Source organism: Ammodytes marinus (assembly GCF_949987685.1).
Source record: "Ammodytes marinus genome assembly, chromosome: 11".
NCBI lineage: Eukaryota > Metazoa > Chordata > Actinopteri > Uranoscopiformes > Ammodytidae > Ammodytes > Ammodytes marinus.
Window position 1 is genome coordinate 24,372,207 of NC_137215.1, and position 18,005 is coordinate 24,390,211.

At 41.2% G+C, this 18,005-nt stretch overlaps 1 protein-coding gene across 1 annotated transcript in view; it reads right to left on the minus strand.

Annotated features, from left to right (window-relative positions):
* Positions 1-304: 304 nt before the first annotated feature.
* Positions 305-18,005, minus strand: part of valopa (vertebrate ancient long opsin a) — a gene marked incomplete at both ends in the record, with an annotated part of 18,893 nt that continues 1,192 nt past the window's right edge. Inside the window, 4 exons of the mRNA XM_080036653.1 lie at positions 305-538; positions 7,458-7,691; positions 8,415-8,532; positions 17,266-17,476. Coding sequence (XP_079892779.1) covers positions 305-538; positions 7,458-7,691; positions 8,415-8,532; positions 17,266-17,476 — 797 coding nt within the window. The remainder of the gene's footprint in view (positions 539-7,457; positions 7,692-8,414; positions 8,533-17,265; positions 17,477-18,005) is intronic.

Consider the following 18,005-nt stretch of genomic DNA (forward strand, 5'->3'; position numbering starts at 1 on the left):
ATCTCTACCACCATGTCCTTGAGCAAGACACATAACCCCGGAATGCTCCAGGGGCGCTGTACTATGGCTGACCAAAGCACAAAATAAGACCCTTTAAAGTGTGGTGTCTTGAAGGGATATATGTGAAAAGACAAATTTCAATGTGCTTAGTGTAAATTGACCAATAAAGAAAATGAACGAACAAGTTCTGTCTTTGTCCAAACAGGTTCTGAACCACACTGTTAATACAGTAGATTACAGGAGGATATTATGGATTCTGGGTTGGTCATAGGACAGTAAGGACCTATTAGGACCAGGTGTATTGTTACATCGGACACACTTTGTTCTCTAGGATGGGCAGCTGGGCAAAGGAGCCACAGTCAGTTGGAGAATTGTCAGACCTGGGCGACACGGGGCCACCCATGGGGATGCGGGCCGCAATGACAGACATTTCTCCTGTTTGGCTTTCCATAGTAATTCCAGGTCGCTCTGAGGTCTCGTTCATGTTGCTGGGGATGGTGCCCCTTCCCGTGAAGAGCTGGATGAGGCACTTCCGGAACTGGGCAGAAAACAAGACAATTTAAAGCGGTAAGCTTGGTTATTAATAAATTACACTATTTAAAGGTGGAGTCTGCGTTTCTGGAGAATACCTTTTTTTTAATATACCCTTTGTTTACATGCCAATTTGCAGATTCTAGGCTGTGTACACCAAAAAAAAAAGTCAGTGCACACAAGACAGACATCTAGCTGATCGTGAGGAGATATTCACTATCTTTGACAAAAAGTGATTTTGACATCAAGCATTCTCCAGAATCGCTGAGATAGGGGAAGACAGAAGTTACGCACTATATCTTTAAAGCGATGTTCACGTAATATGTCATTCCAGAATATACATTTTTAACACAGTTTATTTTAATAAAAATAATCAGTGAGCATCAGTCACCACATGACAGACACACACACAATGGCAGTGACAATTGCGTCCTGTCAATAGCTGTTCTTGGAAGAACTAAGCCATTTCCAACCCAACCACTAAAAGCCCCATAAATGGTGGTTTTCCACATTACTTTAAAACTAAAAACCTTAATTGACCTTATTCCCCCCATGCTGAAGCTCCCACTCTGTGAGGCCCCAGGGAGAAATCATGATTCCTGACCCTTAACGACCTGTCTAATTCAACACGCAAGCCTTCTAACTGCTCCCCTCAAACCAGTAATGCTTCCAAAGAGCGGCAATAACACCTCTGGTACCCTCTGGGGGTGAAAGGGAAAAGGTTGCAATATTGCAGTCTGTGGCTGTGTTCAGTCTGGCACCTTAAATAATCAGTTAGACCTCTCACATCTAGTGCGGTACTTGTGTAACACTGCCATCCTACTTTGAAAAATATAGCTTTTAAAACACTCAAGCACAGAGATTAAGGTCATAAAATGTCATCTTAATGGCAAAATGAAAAGCCTGAAACCTGCAACCTGTCTGTACTGTGTGTGCGCTGAAAATAAATCCAGTGTTGATACACAGCCTTGGCTCTGTAAACGGGCTTGTTGCTAGCTACGCTTGGTTCACATACCCTTTGTTTACATACCAGTTTACAGAGCCCAAGCTGTGTATTTCTTTTCAGCACTCACACAGTACGGACAGGTGAAAAATATTGAGGGGTTATTCAAAGCTTTTTACAAACAGTGATTGTGACAGCAAGCATTCTTCAGAATCTCTGACTCCACCTTTATTTGTCAAAGGCTAAAGAGGTAAAAAAAATAACTGAAATTTGATAAGATAAAATGACTGCTGGTGTGGAAAATTGGAGGTAGATTCCTTTTTCTGTCACGTATGTTATATGGTTGCATACAATCTTAGATGTTTGGTGTTTTGTCCCCCCAACTGAGCCTTCAGGGCAGCCTGCAGTTAGGGTTAGGGTAATGGTATGGTATGGCTATGATGCTCTGTGATTTGGTCAAACAGCTTTCCCTACGCAAACGTTGTATCTTCAAAGTTTTATTTTCGTCAACTCTCAGACTTTGACTCTCTGCCCATAAGAAGTAAATGTTTGTCTTGGGCAAATCTGTTCACTGTCTGCACTGGCCACTGTCCCTGGTATGTCAGAGTTAACCCCGGGAGAGGAAATACAGGGGGGAGCGGCACATTCTGTGGAAATATGGGATTTAAATGTTGAATAACTGGCAGGAAGACAAACATATTTAAAATATTTGCTTTGAATGTATCCCTTTTACAATGCCATGTTGCTCTAGTAACAAACAGGGAGAGGTGCCACAAAGTGTGTTTCACTGAAAAAAGCTGCCTGCTGCGTGTGGACACAGGGCTGATGAGAGTGAATGAAACCAGTAAAGTTATCTGCCATGAAACCTAAACAAAGATGCTTAGACACTCCGTAGAGTTAATAAAACCTGTCCAGTTTGGGGATAATTCTTAGGCCCCTTTCATATATTTTCCACGGTGATATACAGGTCCTTCTCATATAATTAGCATATTGTGATAAAGTTGATTATTTTCCATAATGTAATGATAATAATTGAACTTTCATATATTTTAGATTCATTGCACACCAACTGAAATATTTCAGGTCTTTTGTTGTTTTAATACTGATGATTTTGGCATACAGCTCATGAAAACCCCAAATTCCTATCTCAAAAAATTAGCATATCATGAAAAGGTACTCTAAACGAGCTCTTAACCTAATCATCTGAATCAACAATCATCAAGACTGCCGACCTGACTGCTGTCCAGAAGGCCATCATTGACACCCTCAAGCAAGAGGGTAAGACACAGAAATACATTTCTGAGCGAATAGGCTGTTCCCAGAGTGCTGTATCAAGGCACCTCAGTGGGAAGTCTGTGGGAAGGAAAAAGTGTGGCAGAAAACGCTGCACAATCAGAAGAGGTGACCGGACCCTGAGGAGGATTGTGGAGAAGGGCCGTTTCCAGACCTTGGGGGACCTGCAGAAGCAGTGGACTGAGTCTGGAGTAGAAACATCCAGAGCCACCGTGCACAGGCGTGTGCAGGAAATGGGCTACAGGTGCCGCATTCCCCAGGTCAAGCCACTTTTGAACCAGAAACAGTGGCAGAAGCGCCTGACCTGGGCTACAGAGAAGCAGCACTGGACTGTTGCTCAGTGGTCCAAAGTACTTTTTTCGGATGAAAGCAAATTTTGCATGTCATTCGGAAATCAAGGTGCCAGAGTCTGGAGGAAGACTGGGGAGAAGGAAATGCCAAAATGCCTGACACTCCAGTGTCAAGTACCCACAGTCAGTGATGGTCTGGGGTGCCATGTCAGCTGCTGGTGTTGGTCCACTGTGTTTTATCAAAGGCAGGGTCAATGCAGCTAGCTATCAGGAGATTTTGGAGCACTTCATGCTTCCATCTGCTGAAAAGCTTTATGGAGATGAAGATTTAATTTTTCAACAAGACCTGGCACCTGCTCACAGTGCCAAAAGCACTGGTAAATGGTTTACTGACCATGGTATTACTGTGCTCAATTGGCCTGCCAACTCTCCTGACCTGAACCCCATAGAGAATCTGTGGGATATTGTGAAGAGGAAGTTGAGAGACACCAGACCCAACACTGTGGATGAGCTTAAGGCCGCTATCGAAGCATCCTGGGCCTCCATAACACCTCAGCAGTGCCACAGGCTGATTGCCTCCATGCCACGCCGCATTGAAGCAGTAATTTCTGCTAAAGGATTCCCGACCAAGTATTGAGTGCATAACTGAACATAATTATTTGAAGGTTGACTTTTTTGTATTAAAAACACTTTTCTTTTATTGGTCGGATGAAATATGCTAATTTTTTGAGATAGGAATTTGGGGTTTTCATGAGCTGTATGCCAAAATCATCAGTATTAAAACAACAAAAGACCTGAAATATTTCAGTTGGTGTGCAATGAATCTAAAATATATGAAGGTTCAATTATTATCATTATGGAAAATAATCAACTTTATCACAATATGCTAATTATATGAGAAGGACCTGTATACTATACTTCCTAAGCACAAGATGTCTGTGACTGTCTGTGACATCATATGGATCATTTCCTGTTCTTTGTGTCAGGATCTTTTCATTGTGGTATGTGCAGATCTTCAGGTTCATTGATTCATTCATCTAAATGTAAGTGAGTATGGCACTTTGCTTTCTGAATGTAGACTAGGGATTTTTATCACCATATAAACCTTTTTGTACAAAGTACATTGTGACTATAATGTACCTTTTCATTTTGAAAAATATCCAAGGACACATGTATGGAGGTCATAATGTGTTGAGCCCATGTGTGTTCTTTTGCTTTGAACACTTCTAAAGCTGTCATCCGTTCGCAGATATTGTCGCTTCTGTGAAATAAAGGTTTGGTGATAGGGCTGGCAGTTGCTTTCAGTGAAGTCCTTGAGCCTTTGAAGAGCTTCACTTATCGCACATTAGTCATCACACAGTAAGTCCGATCTTGTATGAGAAGCTGGAGCTAATTTGTGACCCCACACGTCACTTGTTTGATTATCTCAATCATCTAGTGTGTTGTCGAGAGAACCATCTGGTTCTAAAGACCCTTTTCTTTATCCGTTTCTTCTCACGGAGGCTTGGCAACACACAAAGTCACTACTCCATTGCGTCCTAATTTCCCAATCTCTGGGCGGGCCGACAACGGTCATAATCACAGAATGTGTGCCCGTTAATCGGACGTTAAAAAACTAAAGCCGTTCAAGGGGCGCCCTTAGCTCAGTTGGTAGGGCGTCCCCCCCATGGGCCTCGGCCAGCAGCGGACCCGGGTTTGATTCCAGCCCACGGTCGTTCTCTGCATGTCACTCCCCTCTCTGCCCCATTTCAACTCTGTCTCTACACTATCAATAAAGCATAAAAATACCAAAAAAATATCTTAAAATGTTTTTAAAAAATAAAGCCGTTCAAAGTAGTTTGCATTAAGTTAACTTTCAGTCAGCCTTTATATTAAATAGAATGTTTTTTTCACCTTAGACACTCATACCACTGAGAACCGAGGAGGTTGTCTCCCTCTAAAACTTTAATTCCAAGTAGCAGTCGCCATACATCAAGGAAATCCCCCTGAGACTGGTTGGCCTCACCTTTTAACTCAGGGGGACGGAAAGAGAGAGAGAGCTCTCGCAATCAAGCACTACAGGTCATCTGACTGCTATGAGCAACAGCGGTTTTGGCTAAAGCAGCAGGAGCTGTTCATGAGCCAGAACCAGCCTGTCAACTGTCCTTGTGCGCATCCAGTTGACGCCTTAGTGCAAACACTGGCTGACCCATTTTAACAGCTACGAAATGGGTCATCAGATCAGATGGACATGCAGAGTGCATGCAGCATCTGATCTGTATGCTGTGCCAAGCATTTAAATATGCATAGTTGGACTTCTATTCCCCTGAAAGTAGCTCACTAAAATGTTTACTGTCGACAAGTCTCATATTTAGTCATGTTTGTCATAAATGGGCTTGACATTTTAAATGTTCATCCTATTGTCCGGAAAAAAAACTAGACCCAGTCATGTGCAAGAAATGCCACAGAAAATGTCACAACTGAAAAGGTTGTTAAAGAACTTTGTGAGTACAGCGGTGACTCCAAAGTGCACGCAAGTGATGTGACATCCGTAAATTGGACACAGCACGCACATGTTCACCAGAAGAAGAAATGAAGTTGGTGATTCCGGCGTTGTAGGAGCATTAATGCTGCGGATAGGCTCATCGCTATGAAATACAGGTAGCATGTGTTTTTAGTAGCACTGTAGCAAGTGTAACAATTTGCCAGTCAAAAATTTAAACAAGTTTTGAAGCCAAATATTTATCAAAACCAAAGTACAAGTTTTGTCCCAGCTGTTGAACAGGCTGGCAAGCTCTTGAATAAGATTGCATCAAGCAAATCTCACTTGATGAAATTCCTTAAATTGGCATCACAATCTCGCAGCACAGCTTCCTGCTTTCTGTACAGTAGGTCACTTGTGTACAGGTTGATAAAATGAGAGTTACCAGGACAGAAATCGAAAAACAGTCTTTGATAACTATTTTAATGGCTCCAATCTTTAGCCTTTGGAATGCTCTGGTTTCCATGTGCATATACATTCCTTATCTATATGGGCACATATGATGAAAAAGGAACATCATCAAAATGCTAACTAGTTACCGGTTTGTTTCCTCATAATGTAACTTATTTGCAACTTAATTTCAAATCCATATGATTCGCATTAAAGCAAGGAGCAAAAAGGAGACATGCAGGCAGTCTAAGCTAATCTATTGTGGTTCTGATTTTAATGACATTTGAACATCACACAGGCTTAAAAAAATGTGTCTTGTTGAGCTTTGTCTATTTAAACATAATGTTGTAGTGTGGGTGGGAGAGGATCATGTCTCCACCATATCAACTGTGTAGGTGTCACAGTACACAATATAAAAAAAACGCACTGTGAACATCCCAACAACATTAATGTAATAAATATGAGGAGTTAAGTTAATTTTAATTAAAAATGGCTTTGATCTCATTTGACATGGCCTGGATTTAAACATCCTACTCGGGCTCCAGTAACAGATTTAACTTACAGTCGATGTAACAATTGCCTGACCTTTTTAGCACAGCTGCCTTAAATAAATAAAGCAATTAAGCATCCCGTTAGGCGGTCGCATTTTCCAATTAGGTCCATAAATCCAGCTATTTAGATATTTGGTAGAACACTAGAAACCCATCAGTAGTCGTCATGGCAGGCGAATCTCAGTGCACGCAACAAAAATATGCTAACTTACTTTGAATAAGTTAGAACATGGATTGGCTATTAACCAAATATCTTAGGTGATATGTTATAGATCAGCACACAATCACGCTTTTCTAATAGCTGCCATCATATGATCGCTCTATGAAAAGTCAATAATGATTACGAAGAGTGTGTGTCCTACTTACAGTATACTGACAACAAGAGATAGGGCGCACAATGTGAAACAGAGCAAGGTAAATGGCATGATGAAATGTCAGCACCAGCCCTTTCACAATTGCAAGCCCACACAAGTGTATACGGTATACCACATAGGTGGCTTATGTATTTTCTAACAGAGCATGGACAATCGTACTCCCTGGATCTCATGTTTCTTTTGTTCATAGAGCATGCATTATTGAGGGGACAGGCTAACACACCCAACAGCAACAGAAAAAAAAATTCTCAGTATTCGACAGCAGCTTCCCTCTGCTGCCTACAGTGAAGTGTCTCGACCCTGGCAAAAGGAAGGAATTAAGCTACCTGTAAACACCCCCCCCCCCTCCCTCCCCATGAGGTTCCTCAGCAGGTCTCAGCAGACCCAGGTTCAAATTATCTCTGTCGCTCCAAACTTTCTGAAAAAGCTGAAAAATCAAAAAAAAAGCTATCTGCCATCTATGCTGCTATTAAGTAACACACTTGAAAATTCCAAGTGGACAGGATCAAAATGGCTGAATCAAGCAGTATATTCGTGACGTGAAAAAAAAACTCCCACTGTTACCTGTTTGTTCATGAAGACGTAGATGATTGGGTTGTAGACAGCAGCTGTCTTGGAGAAGAATGCGGGTATGGCAGCCAGCCTGGGGTCCAGGTGGATGGTTGGGTGAGCGGTGACCAGGATGGAGAAGGCTGCGTACGGCGTCCAGCCCACCATGAAGGCCACAATCATCACCACCACCATACGAGTCACCTGACGCTCAGGCTTCCGGGCCGTGGACAGACGACCGTGAGATACCTGGAGGAAAAACATAAGAACCATGACTATAGCTATTCACACAGCTCTTTGCACTCAGCGATTTATGGAGAACACTTGTTGTCAGAATCACTTTTTTTTGTCAAAAGCAGTGTATATCTCATTGAGATCCGCTATCCGTACTGTGTGGGCACGCTGCAAAGAAATCCGGTGTTTATACACAGCCCAGACAATGTAAACGCCACGGATATGTTGCTTTAGCTGCGGTGAGCCCACCTTGTTTACTTACCCACAGAAGCTATGAAAATATATGGGTTTTCGAAGCTGATACTTGTAACGATGTAATGCTCCAATAGTTAATACACGTATTGAAAAACGTTTCAAATATTTTAAGTTAAAATTCGGAAAGAAATGTTTTATTTGTATCATTGAGCCTTTAAGAACAGCTCTTACCATGGTTACTAACTTCTCTATTCCACTAATGAGTTTGCTATTTTAAGCAGGTCACCAGCAACTCTTATTCATCATTCCTCATTCAGGGTTATACAATAATAAACAATTATTATATATGGTTTAAAAAAACATGCATTGAAACGCCTTTAATACTTTTATGCAATGTCCAATATCAGCCACCACACATAAATTGTATCTACAAAGGGGAAATACAGACAAAGGGTATTCATATTATTTGTATGCATATTAAAGTCAGAGCTTCATACATAGTACATCAATTATGGATTCCATGTGTGTTGTATTAGAACTGACCTGTTTGAGTTTCCGCAGGAGCTTTCCATAGCAGTAGATGATGACTCCCAGAGGCAGAATGAAACAGGTGGTGAAGAAGGTGATGATGTAGCTGTGAGCTCGTATGTTGGTTGAATACCTGTTCGGAGGAGGAAAAGAAAGCTATTAACATTTACATTTTATGAGCTTTGTACTGGGCCGGCTAGCCTACATAGGGGAGAATAGTAGGCACACATTTTACTCTTGTGAGAATTCCTTATCACCTACTCATCTTTCAAAAGTCATTCCTACATTAAATTGAAGCTTAAGGTGTTGGCTTGAAATGTGTACCCCTCACTTTTATATTTCTTCTTTATTGTAATAAAGAAGAAATTAATCATCAAAGACACCCTTACACATTGTGACAACCAACCCCATCAAGGGGTTGGTTGTCAAAACACTATGGGCGTGTTTGTCACAAGGTTATCTTAATGGGAATACTCTTAAAAAGAAGGCAAGAAAGTAGAACTACATTTGAAAGTTTAATTGCATTGTCAAGTTGACAAATAGGCCTACATAACTTACTGTAGTCTTGGGAGCTGGTCTAGTTTGGGATGCACTGGGTTGTTTTGATTTGTTTGCCCTTTTTTCTTTTGCATGCTAGCTGCCTTTTCCTGCTCTATTCTTTCCTTCTCTGGGGTGTCAGTGAAGATACAGCTTGACAATTTATTTCGTTATTGGGTTCCTTTTCTGGCTGCAGCCTTGAGATAACATGTGACAACCAACCCCCCAAAAAATGTGACGACCAACCCCAACTTGAATTTCTTGCTAGCATCAAGGCCAACAACCATCTGACAACTAATTAGCTTGCTAACCACAATCTAAACTATAGTTTACCCTTCACACTTTGTATGGGTAACAAGTGTTTTGTTATAAACCCATTGTGTAAAAGCCTAAAAGAAAAATACTGAGGAGCTGAATATTTTCAATTTGACATGAAAAACACGAACAGTCGTCTCACCTCAAATTCAGCAGTCTAACTCCAAGGAAGACTATGTAGGTGACCTCTGATCCAATTCTGGATATTTACATACCGAAATTTCATAGACAGCGCCTTCTGGTTCCGAGATATAACGATTGTGACAACCAACCCGTGTGACAAATTACCCCGTTCTCCCCTACATGTAAACCCGGCCAACACCATAAGGATTCAGCTGTTATAAATCATATTTTTCTTAAAGTACATGTAGCGACATGCAAACAATCAATAAAAATAGATGGAGAGTTATCAATAGGTTGACGAATAAAGCCAAAAACATTCCAGACTATTCGTTTGCTGACACTTGGGTGTCCCTTTAAGAACAAAAGTGGTAGCGATCCCATAATTTCCCAGCTATGAGCTGTCTGTTAAATGTCATTTTGACATTCAGAGGCTTTTATCTGTCTGGAGAAAAAGATAATACGTTTTGCACCTCATTTGAGCTGTCATACGTCATGACCAAACGTTATGCGATTGGTTGGCAAATGAAATGGAGTGTGATGGTCTGGTAGGACCAGGCTAGAACATAGCTGCATTTGTTCATTCAATTTATTTAGCAGTCAGATTGCAGGTCACCAAATCCATGGGACTGAATCGATAGGGTCCCTGTACTGCACTGAAATGTATTGATTTGTGAAATGCATCAATCACTCTATGGATTTACTTCCCCGGCAGCTCCAGTATGTTGTCAGAGGGCCAAAGTCATTTGAGATTTAGTGAGAATAGTAAAGAGTTACTGATTTGCTGTACATTCACACATTTTTCCGAGCCAATACTATGGATAAGAGCAGGGGCCTCATTTATAACGGTGTGCGTAGAAACCATCCTAAAACATTGCGTCCGCACAAAGCCAAAAATGTGCTGCGCAAAAAAAAATGTGGATTTATAAAACTGTGCGGCGCACACCTGCACGCAATCTTCCCTTTATAAATACCCACCTGCGGTGAATTGTGCGCAGACGATCTCCACCCCGTGTCCTCCCACTTCACCTCCCAGTTTCATCCCACAATCTACCATACATGGCGAATGCTAAATAACTCCTGAATATGATGACGCTCTTAATAAGCACGGAATTTTGACTGACATGAGGAAAAAAGGGAGGCAACCGGCCGCAAAGAAAGCGGCTGGGAAGGAAGAAATCCTGTGACGTGCATGTGCTGCAGTAACTGTCACACAAACACACACACACGCGCGCGCTTTTCACATATCATGATTGGCACATGTCTATTTAAATGTGCCCGAGTCGATACCTGAGCACTGGGAGGGATTTGAGAGAAAGACAACAGCATTCTGGAGGTAGATTGTATCATAAGCCCTCACCAAGGACACTGACATACTGATAACCTATATAGCTATGCCTACCAATATAGCCACGGTTGGTGGCAGTACATTAATACAAACAGTTATGGAAGAACAGTACAGCAACAGAAAAAAGAAAAAAAAAATCAAACATTTTGCAAATGTCACAAGTTGTAAATACAACTGTCAGGAAAGTCGCTGGGGAGAATTTAGGGAAAAACTCACTCAAAAAGAATGCACAGTTTGGGGGATTATACTCACACAAACACACACAACTAATAAATAAAAAGCAAACAACCCTAAACTGCTCAAGCAAGCCGTGGTCAGTCTGTGTGCTAGGCCCCTGCTTAAACAGGCCATAACCTTCACCAATTGGATAAGAGTAAGTGTTTTTGCAGCCCAAATTTGTATTTGTAAAGTGGCATGAATGAGCTAAACCTGCTGCCAATTGGGAATCGGATCAGGCTTACTCAAGTTAGACTGGCTGTTAAGGTGAATCAACCTGCTTCATACGTTTTGTATTCCTTTTAACATTCAAAACGAGTGTAGTGCTGAAAATCTTGCAAATATAAATGGATAAAAAAAGAAGTATGCTACATAAATGAAGCTTTTCAAATGCATCAGACATTACACACCTGGGCTGTATACAGGGCCGCCGCTCCCTATACGCAGGGTACGCAGAGTGCGTAGGGCACCAAGTTCCTGGGGGGCCCCCCAAAAATTTTTTTTATAATTTTTTATTTATTTATTTTTTTTTATGAAAAAGGAAAAATATATGATCCGGGAGGCCCCCCAACATTGAGGTTTTTTAAAAAACTTCATGATGATCATTACATTACAAAAAATATATAAATTAGTTGTTGTTTTGTCTTAAGGCGAGACACGGCAGGCAAAAACGTCGTTTTTTTAAGCACTGGTCAATTTTGAGATTTGTGTCTATTTAGCTTCCATAACATGTCTTCTTTCATACTAGTATGGATAAAATGTCCAAAATATACGTTTTAGGTGTTTATTTTACTAAACTTTGACTGCTTGCGTCTGTATTTTGCTCCTAAATTCGTCAAAAGTGAGCATTCTAACGTAACATACAGCACCGCGACCGCTGTATGAATCATAATAACCATGGTACTGTTGGAAAGCTCTGAATCTCAAGTACAACGTTATCTGATCCAAATATGGTCATTTCCTTTGTATCAGTAACCAATCGTGAAAGTGTGAGGAGGGATTCAATGCTAGGAAAGCGACCTCATTGGCTAATGCACATTTCTGACGATGTGATTCGCTAAAAGGCATCACGTGATGCTAGCCCCGGGTAGCTCGAAAATCACAAAATAAAATGGGAAAAACGTCGAAAATATGCCAAACCAAGACAAAAAAAATACTTAATCAATTGGCTACGGACATTACATGATCGCCATTTGAAGGGGAGAAGTGTTAAAGACATGTAAATCACGCCGATCACGTCGGAGAGACACAGACTGTCAGACGATCAGAGGGGAGATGGTGGGGAGAGAGAGCGTCTGTGCCGACAGGAGCAGGTTGACAGACAGTGGCTAATAATGAATTAACCACGTTTAAATTAGCATGTGGATGTAAATGTTACTATGCTATGGTTTATATATGTTAAGCAGTGGTAGGCCTATATGGCATTGAAGGGTGTAGGGCCTAATTCAATAAATTACTCTAGCTATTATCAGCAGAATTCACGTTTTTATCTTTAACGGCCGTTTTCTCAAAATGAGCTTTTTCCAATACTCTGCGAAAGATATCTCAACTTCTAGACCACTGACATCAACCAAACTTTCTATGATCATTCATAGCACTATTTTAAAGGTTTTTACAGAAGGATTTGTTAATATATTGTTAATTGTCTGATTTATGATACATTTTCCTCCTAAAAACATGCCGAAAATGCATTTCTAAGACATGTACGTAGTCTTTTTTGATTTATTAAATGAAAAAAGGCTGTATCCAAAATCTGTTGTGTAAAAACTTTAGAAACTAATATGTGGTTAAAATAAAATAGAGATTTTAACTCTGGCTTTATCCAACATCTCAAAATCTTTCTCGAAAAATGACCCAAATTTACGCATAATTGGTTAAATATTGCCATATTTGCATATTTAATAAAATATTAAAGAAAAACATGTAATACAAAAAATGATTGTGTTTGTGTCAGTAATCAACTGGCAAAGTTTCATGATGATATCTATAAGTTAAAAAAAAATCCCTATTCACCTGGGGTGTCTCGCCTTAATTGTGCAACCTATCCAGGGGTGGATTACTGCACAGGCATACCAGGCACAGGCCCAGGGGCCCAAGGGCTCAGGGGGGCCCTTAGCCAGAGATACTGATAGTAACTTTTCATGTTGAATAGTCAAAGAGCTCTGTCACTGATGTCAATAACAGGGTCAATAACAGGGTCCAAAAAGGAATAGCCTAAATATAAGGATACTCATTGGGCCCCTCAACTAGTAGGGGAGAAATACAAAGGCAAGTTAAAAAGAACAGCATTACTAGCTCTGTGTAAGGGGCTCCATGAGGGGCCTTGAAGCCCCCCTCACACATACACAAATAAGCTTTCTATGTGTGAATTCTAAATTGTTCATAAAAAGTAGCTATCCACCCTTTATCTGTTGAAATGGGCCCCTCCATCATAGAACATGGATCTGCAGACCAATCTACTGTACTGTTTTTACAGTTGCAGAGTAAGGAGTGCTGCCTGTTTAAGAAAAATCTGAAAAATAATGTTCCTTCTGCATCTCAGGAGTTGATATAGCCTCTAAAATTTCCTCTCAAAGTGCACCAGATTGATGCATTTTACTTTAAAAAGGTAAAAAAAAATCCGGGGGGGGCATGCCCCGGAACCCCCAACAGGGTCCCTCCAACAATATCCCCAAATCCTATGGAAAAACACTGACTTCCTTAATATGTTTTTGCCAGTAATTGTATGTATCTGTATGGAATTATCAGTGTACCTGACTGGATATTTACGAGTGGGGGGCCCTTTAAGAGTGGGTGCCCAGGGGCGCATTATCTCATAATCCGTCTATGAATTTATCACTCAATTCCTTTGCAAAGGCAGTTAGTAGGATACGAGGCAACTTTTTTCACAAGTTGAGCTGTTCTTTCTATTAGTAAATGCTGTTTGCAAAAACTCATCACTACAGCAAATGTGCCAAAAAGTAGTCGCAGAGATCTTGCAAGGGCAAAACATTTCCGCCTGCGCCCTACGGGTGCGAGCATCTTGGTGTTTTTTTTTTGTTGGGGGCGGGCGGGGGGCACCACTGACAATTTAAGCTTAGGGAACCCAAAAGCTTATCAATCAATCAATCAATCAATTTATTATTTAAAGTGCAAAATCACCATGGTACACGGTCCCAATACACTTTCCAATAAAAACAAGTGCAGTTAAAACAATCAAAAACAATCAAAAACCACCAAAAAAAAAAAAACAGTTAAAATGCATTTACAAAACATCAGTTAAAACACCAGAGAAAGGATAAAACAGTTAAGAAAATAAAAACCAATAAAAAATAAAAATATAAAACAATAGTAAAGACCAGGGGAAATGCTAAAAGATAGTTTAATCAAAGTATAGGGTAAAAAGGTGTGTTTTAAGACGTGATTTAAAAAGTGAGATGGAGGAGGTACTTCTGATGTCAAGTGGGAGGGCATTCCATAAAAGAGGAGCGCGGTAAGAGAAAGCCCTCCCACCAGCTGATTTTTTATTGATGGGTGGAATGACTAGGAGGTTTGAGCCAAGGGAGCGAAGAGGACGGGACGGAGTGTAGAGAGTGAGTAAATGGGAAAGATAAAGTGGCGCAAGACCATTCACGGCTTTAAAAGTTAAAAGAAGAACTTTAAAATCCGCTCTTGCCTGAATGGGCAGCCAGTGTAATGAAGCTAAAACAGGAGTTATATGATAAAATTTACTTGTTTTAGTTAAAAGTCTAGCATCTGAATTTTGGACAATTTGAAGGCTCCTGGTGGTGGAAAAGGGGAGGCCAGAAAAGAGAACGTTACAGTAATCCAGTCGAGAGGACACAAGGGCATGGAGAACCACCTCAGCGCTACGCAGGGACAGAGAAGGGCGGATTTTAGAAATATTCCGAAGGTGAAAATAAGCTGTCTTAGTGATTTCTTTTATGTGAGACTGGAAAGTCAATGTTGGGTCAAAGGTAACACCAAGGTTTTTGATCAGAGGACTCTCAGAAATAAAACAACCATCAATGTTCATACGAAGACCTTCAGATAAGTATTTATAATTATTGGGCTTGATCACCAGGAGATCAGTCTTAGCGGTATTAATCATAAGAAAGTAGCTTAGCAGCGGCCCTGGCTGTATACACTCCTGCTGTTAACCAAATGTTTTCTGACAGAAGTAATGTGGCGTGCAGTCAGAGGTGGGTGGGGTCATCCATGTGCTGGGTATCTCCATAAGGTGACGTCTTAATTGTTTTGTCTGAACCATCCTTTTCCCCCCTTTGCCTCATCTGAGCTATGGTTTTCTTGCAGGGCTTGAAGCAAAACACTCAGCCCCCCTTTCTGCAAGCCTTTGATCAAAGCAGCTAAATAGCTTTATCCAGATGGCAGCTTGGGGGCCAAGGTCAGAGCCAAACTGTTCCTTGAGATTTTCCATGAGACATGTTGTTCACACAGTGTGGACTAATACGGCTGAAGCAGCAATGTACATGTGTAAATGTAGCCACGGGGCTGAGTGAAGAAGAATGCCTGTAATCTAAGTCAGGTTGTGTGCGAGGTGTGTGTGTCAAGAAAGTAAATTAATTCAATTATTTCTGGGCTGTGAGGAATCACCAGGGTTAAAGTAAGGTTAGGGTGGGGAGTTATCTTGAAGCTGCTGCATTCAATATTTTGACTCTGCGTGATGGATGTGGTCACTCACAGACACACTGTACCTTCAGAGGACTCTGACTTTTGTACCAATCACCTTTATGGAGCGTTTAAGAGCGTTGTAACACCTGCCGTGTTTGGTTGCGATTGAATCGAACTTTTGCTGCGGCCCGTTTGGGCAGGTGAGAACACAGCAATCCAACCCAGCTGTAGGAAGCACTGAGGACTTTTTTTGGGACTAAACAAGCTCCCGTAGCCAGCTAGGCTATGCGTAATGGGATGAGGAAGACGATGTACATCCTAGTGTCTTTCTGTAGCTTTACCGCATGGAAATCCTGACCAATTGCCCTTTAGTAGCTAAGGAGCCAGATGTTTCACCTCAGAATTGGTGGTGACCATAAAACAGCCAGCAAGTGGTGAGACCACCTCAGAAATATAGGGGGAACAGAGCCGGGTTAAGAGCTAAGCTATTCCATTTCAGACATAAGACCTCCTGGCCAATATAATTTGCAGTCGCAGGAAAATAAAAAAGGATGAAATAAGTCTGAGCAACACCGCAGCCACAGGAAATCACAGACTGCTGTGCCCTCTGACAGTGTTCCCACGATGTACAATTCTGGACGATCACAAAAATATGTATCTGCCTAGAGAATTCACTATTGATTTCATTGCAGCTGTTACAATCCCCCAGACTCTAAGACTCAAAATGCAATACAGAAACTATATATACTGTATGAGGCTGTCAGCAGTCTCATCAAAAAAAAAACAGACAGTATTATTATTGGAGCTGATGATTGTAACCTAACAGACCTCAGAACTGCTGTACCTATATTTCACTTGCACGTTCTCACCCCCTACCAGAGGAAACTATACTCTGAATCATGTCTGAACACAGATTCCTGGCAGCTGAAAGGCTCTCCCACGCCCCCACTTTGAACAATCAGACCACATTTCTCTCTGCTTCTCCTGCCAGCTTACTCCCAGCTGATTGAAACAATCAAAGCACCAGAAGGAAAGTATGGACATATGAAACTATTGAATGCATCAGGAGGGGACTGGAGATGTGTGCTCAGCCCCCTCTTGTTCACCCTGGAAACCCAAGACTGCAAACTCTGACATGGAGAGAACGCTGTTGTGAAATGCATTGCAATAATCAGCCATTCAGGCTGGTGCAAAGAGAACAACCTACTGCTCAACGTCAGCAAAACCAAGCATGAGGAAAACAAAGGAGGCAAAGGCACACACCCCTATCTACAGCATTGGAACTAATGTGAAGCGGATACATAGTTCTAAGTTGCTTGGAGGACCTGTCATGGACATAATATCTTGCTAAATAAGGTTTAGCAACATATGTCTTAAGGAACCTTAAGACTGCACAATTCCTACTCATGGTAGGCTCAGTTCTCATCACAGCAGATCCGGTTTGAATCCGACCGCTGGTCGGTTCTTTGCCTGTTTTTTCAAGGATTTTAAGATGCTGTGCTCTGAACATGAACTTGAAGTCAAATAGAATATTACATTGTTAAAGCACTAAAAATATAATTTGATTAGTTTCAATAAACCACATTGTCAACAGTTTTCAAAAGACAAAAAACATTCTACTGTCAGGATTAAGAGAGCAGTTACGTATGTTGTTTTCTCAGATGAATGAACCATCTACAGTTCATTTTGTGGGTTTCAGAGATAATAATCATTTCTCACCAATCGGGCTCACAGGTGGTTCCGATCTTGCTGATGGTGTATCTGTTCCAGCCCAGCACTGGAGGGAAGGTCCAGATGAAGGAGAAGGTCCACACGAACAGCAGGCCCAGCATGGAGTGTTTGGCTTGCAGACGGATGTTCCCCAGAGGACGGCAGATCACAAAGAAGCGCTCGAAGGACAGAACGGACAGGGACCACAGGGCCACGATCCCTATAGGGAAACAGCAGGAGGTCAGTGTGAGAGCTAAGCCACAAACACACACACATACACACACCACCAAAGTGATGCAATGTGTGTTAAAAGCCTCTGGAAACCTAGTCTAAAATGGTGAAAAAAAATCAATATGATGTCAAAGTTGGTTGTCTCAATACGTTTAAAACAAAATGTTCATACATATTACAGAACTTAGTTTAAATGACAGCTTTCTTACTGTAGCCCGTTTTCCAGGACTGTTTGCGTGTGGCTGTATCAAACGGTCTCCATGGGAACAGTCATTGTTTTTATAGAATATTTGGGCAGAGATCTGCCGTGATTGGTTCAAAATACTTATTGTGTGATAAGAACCAGTACATAGCCCGCCTCATCTAAACTGAATTTTTAAAACATACATGAAATGGCAATATCTGTAATTTGGACTGATAAATGTGCCTAACTCTTTTCAGAAGCTTACTATCATGAAACTCTCCTAATTACATAGTTAAAAGGATTGTGTGGATTAGGGTTCACAGGGGCTTTAAAG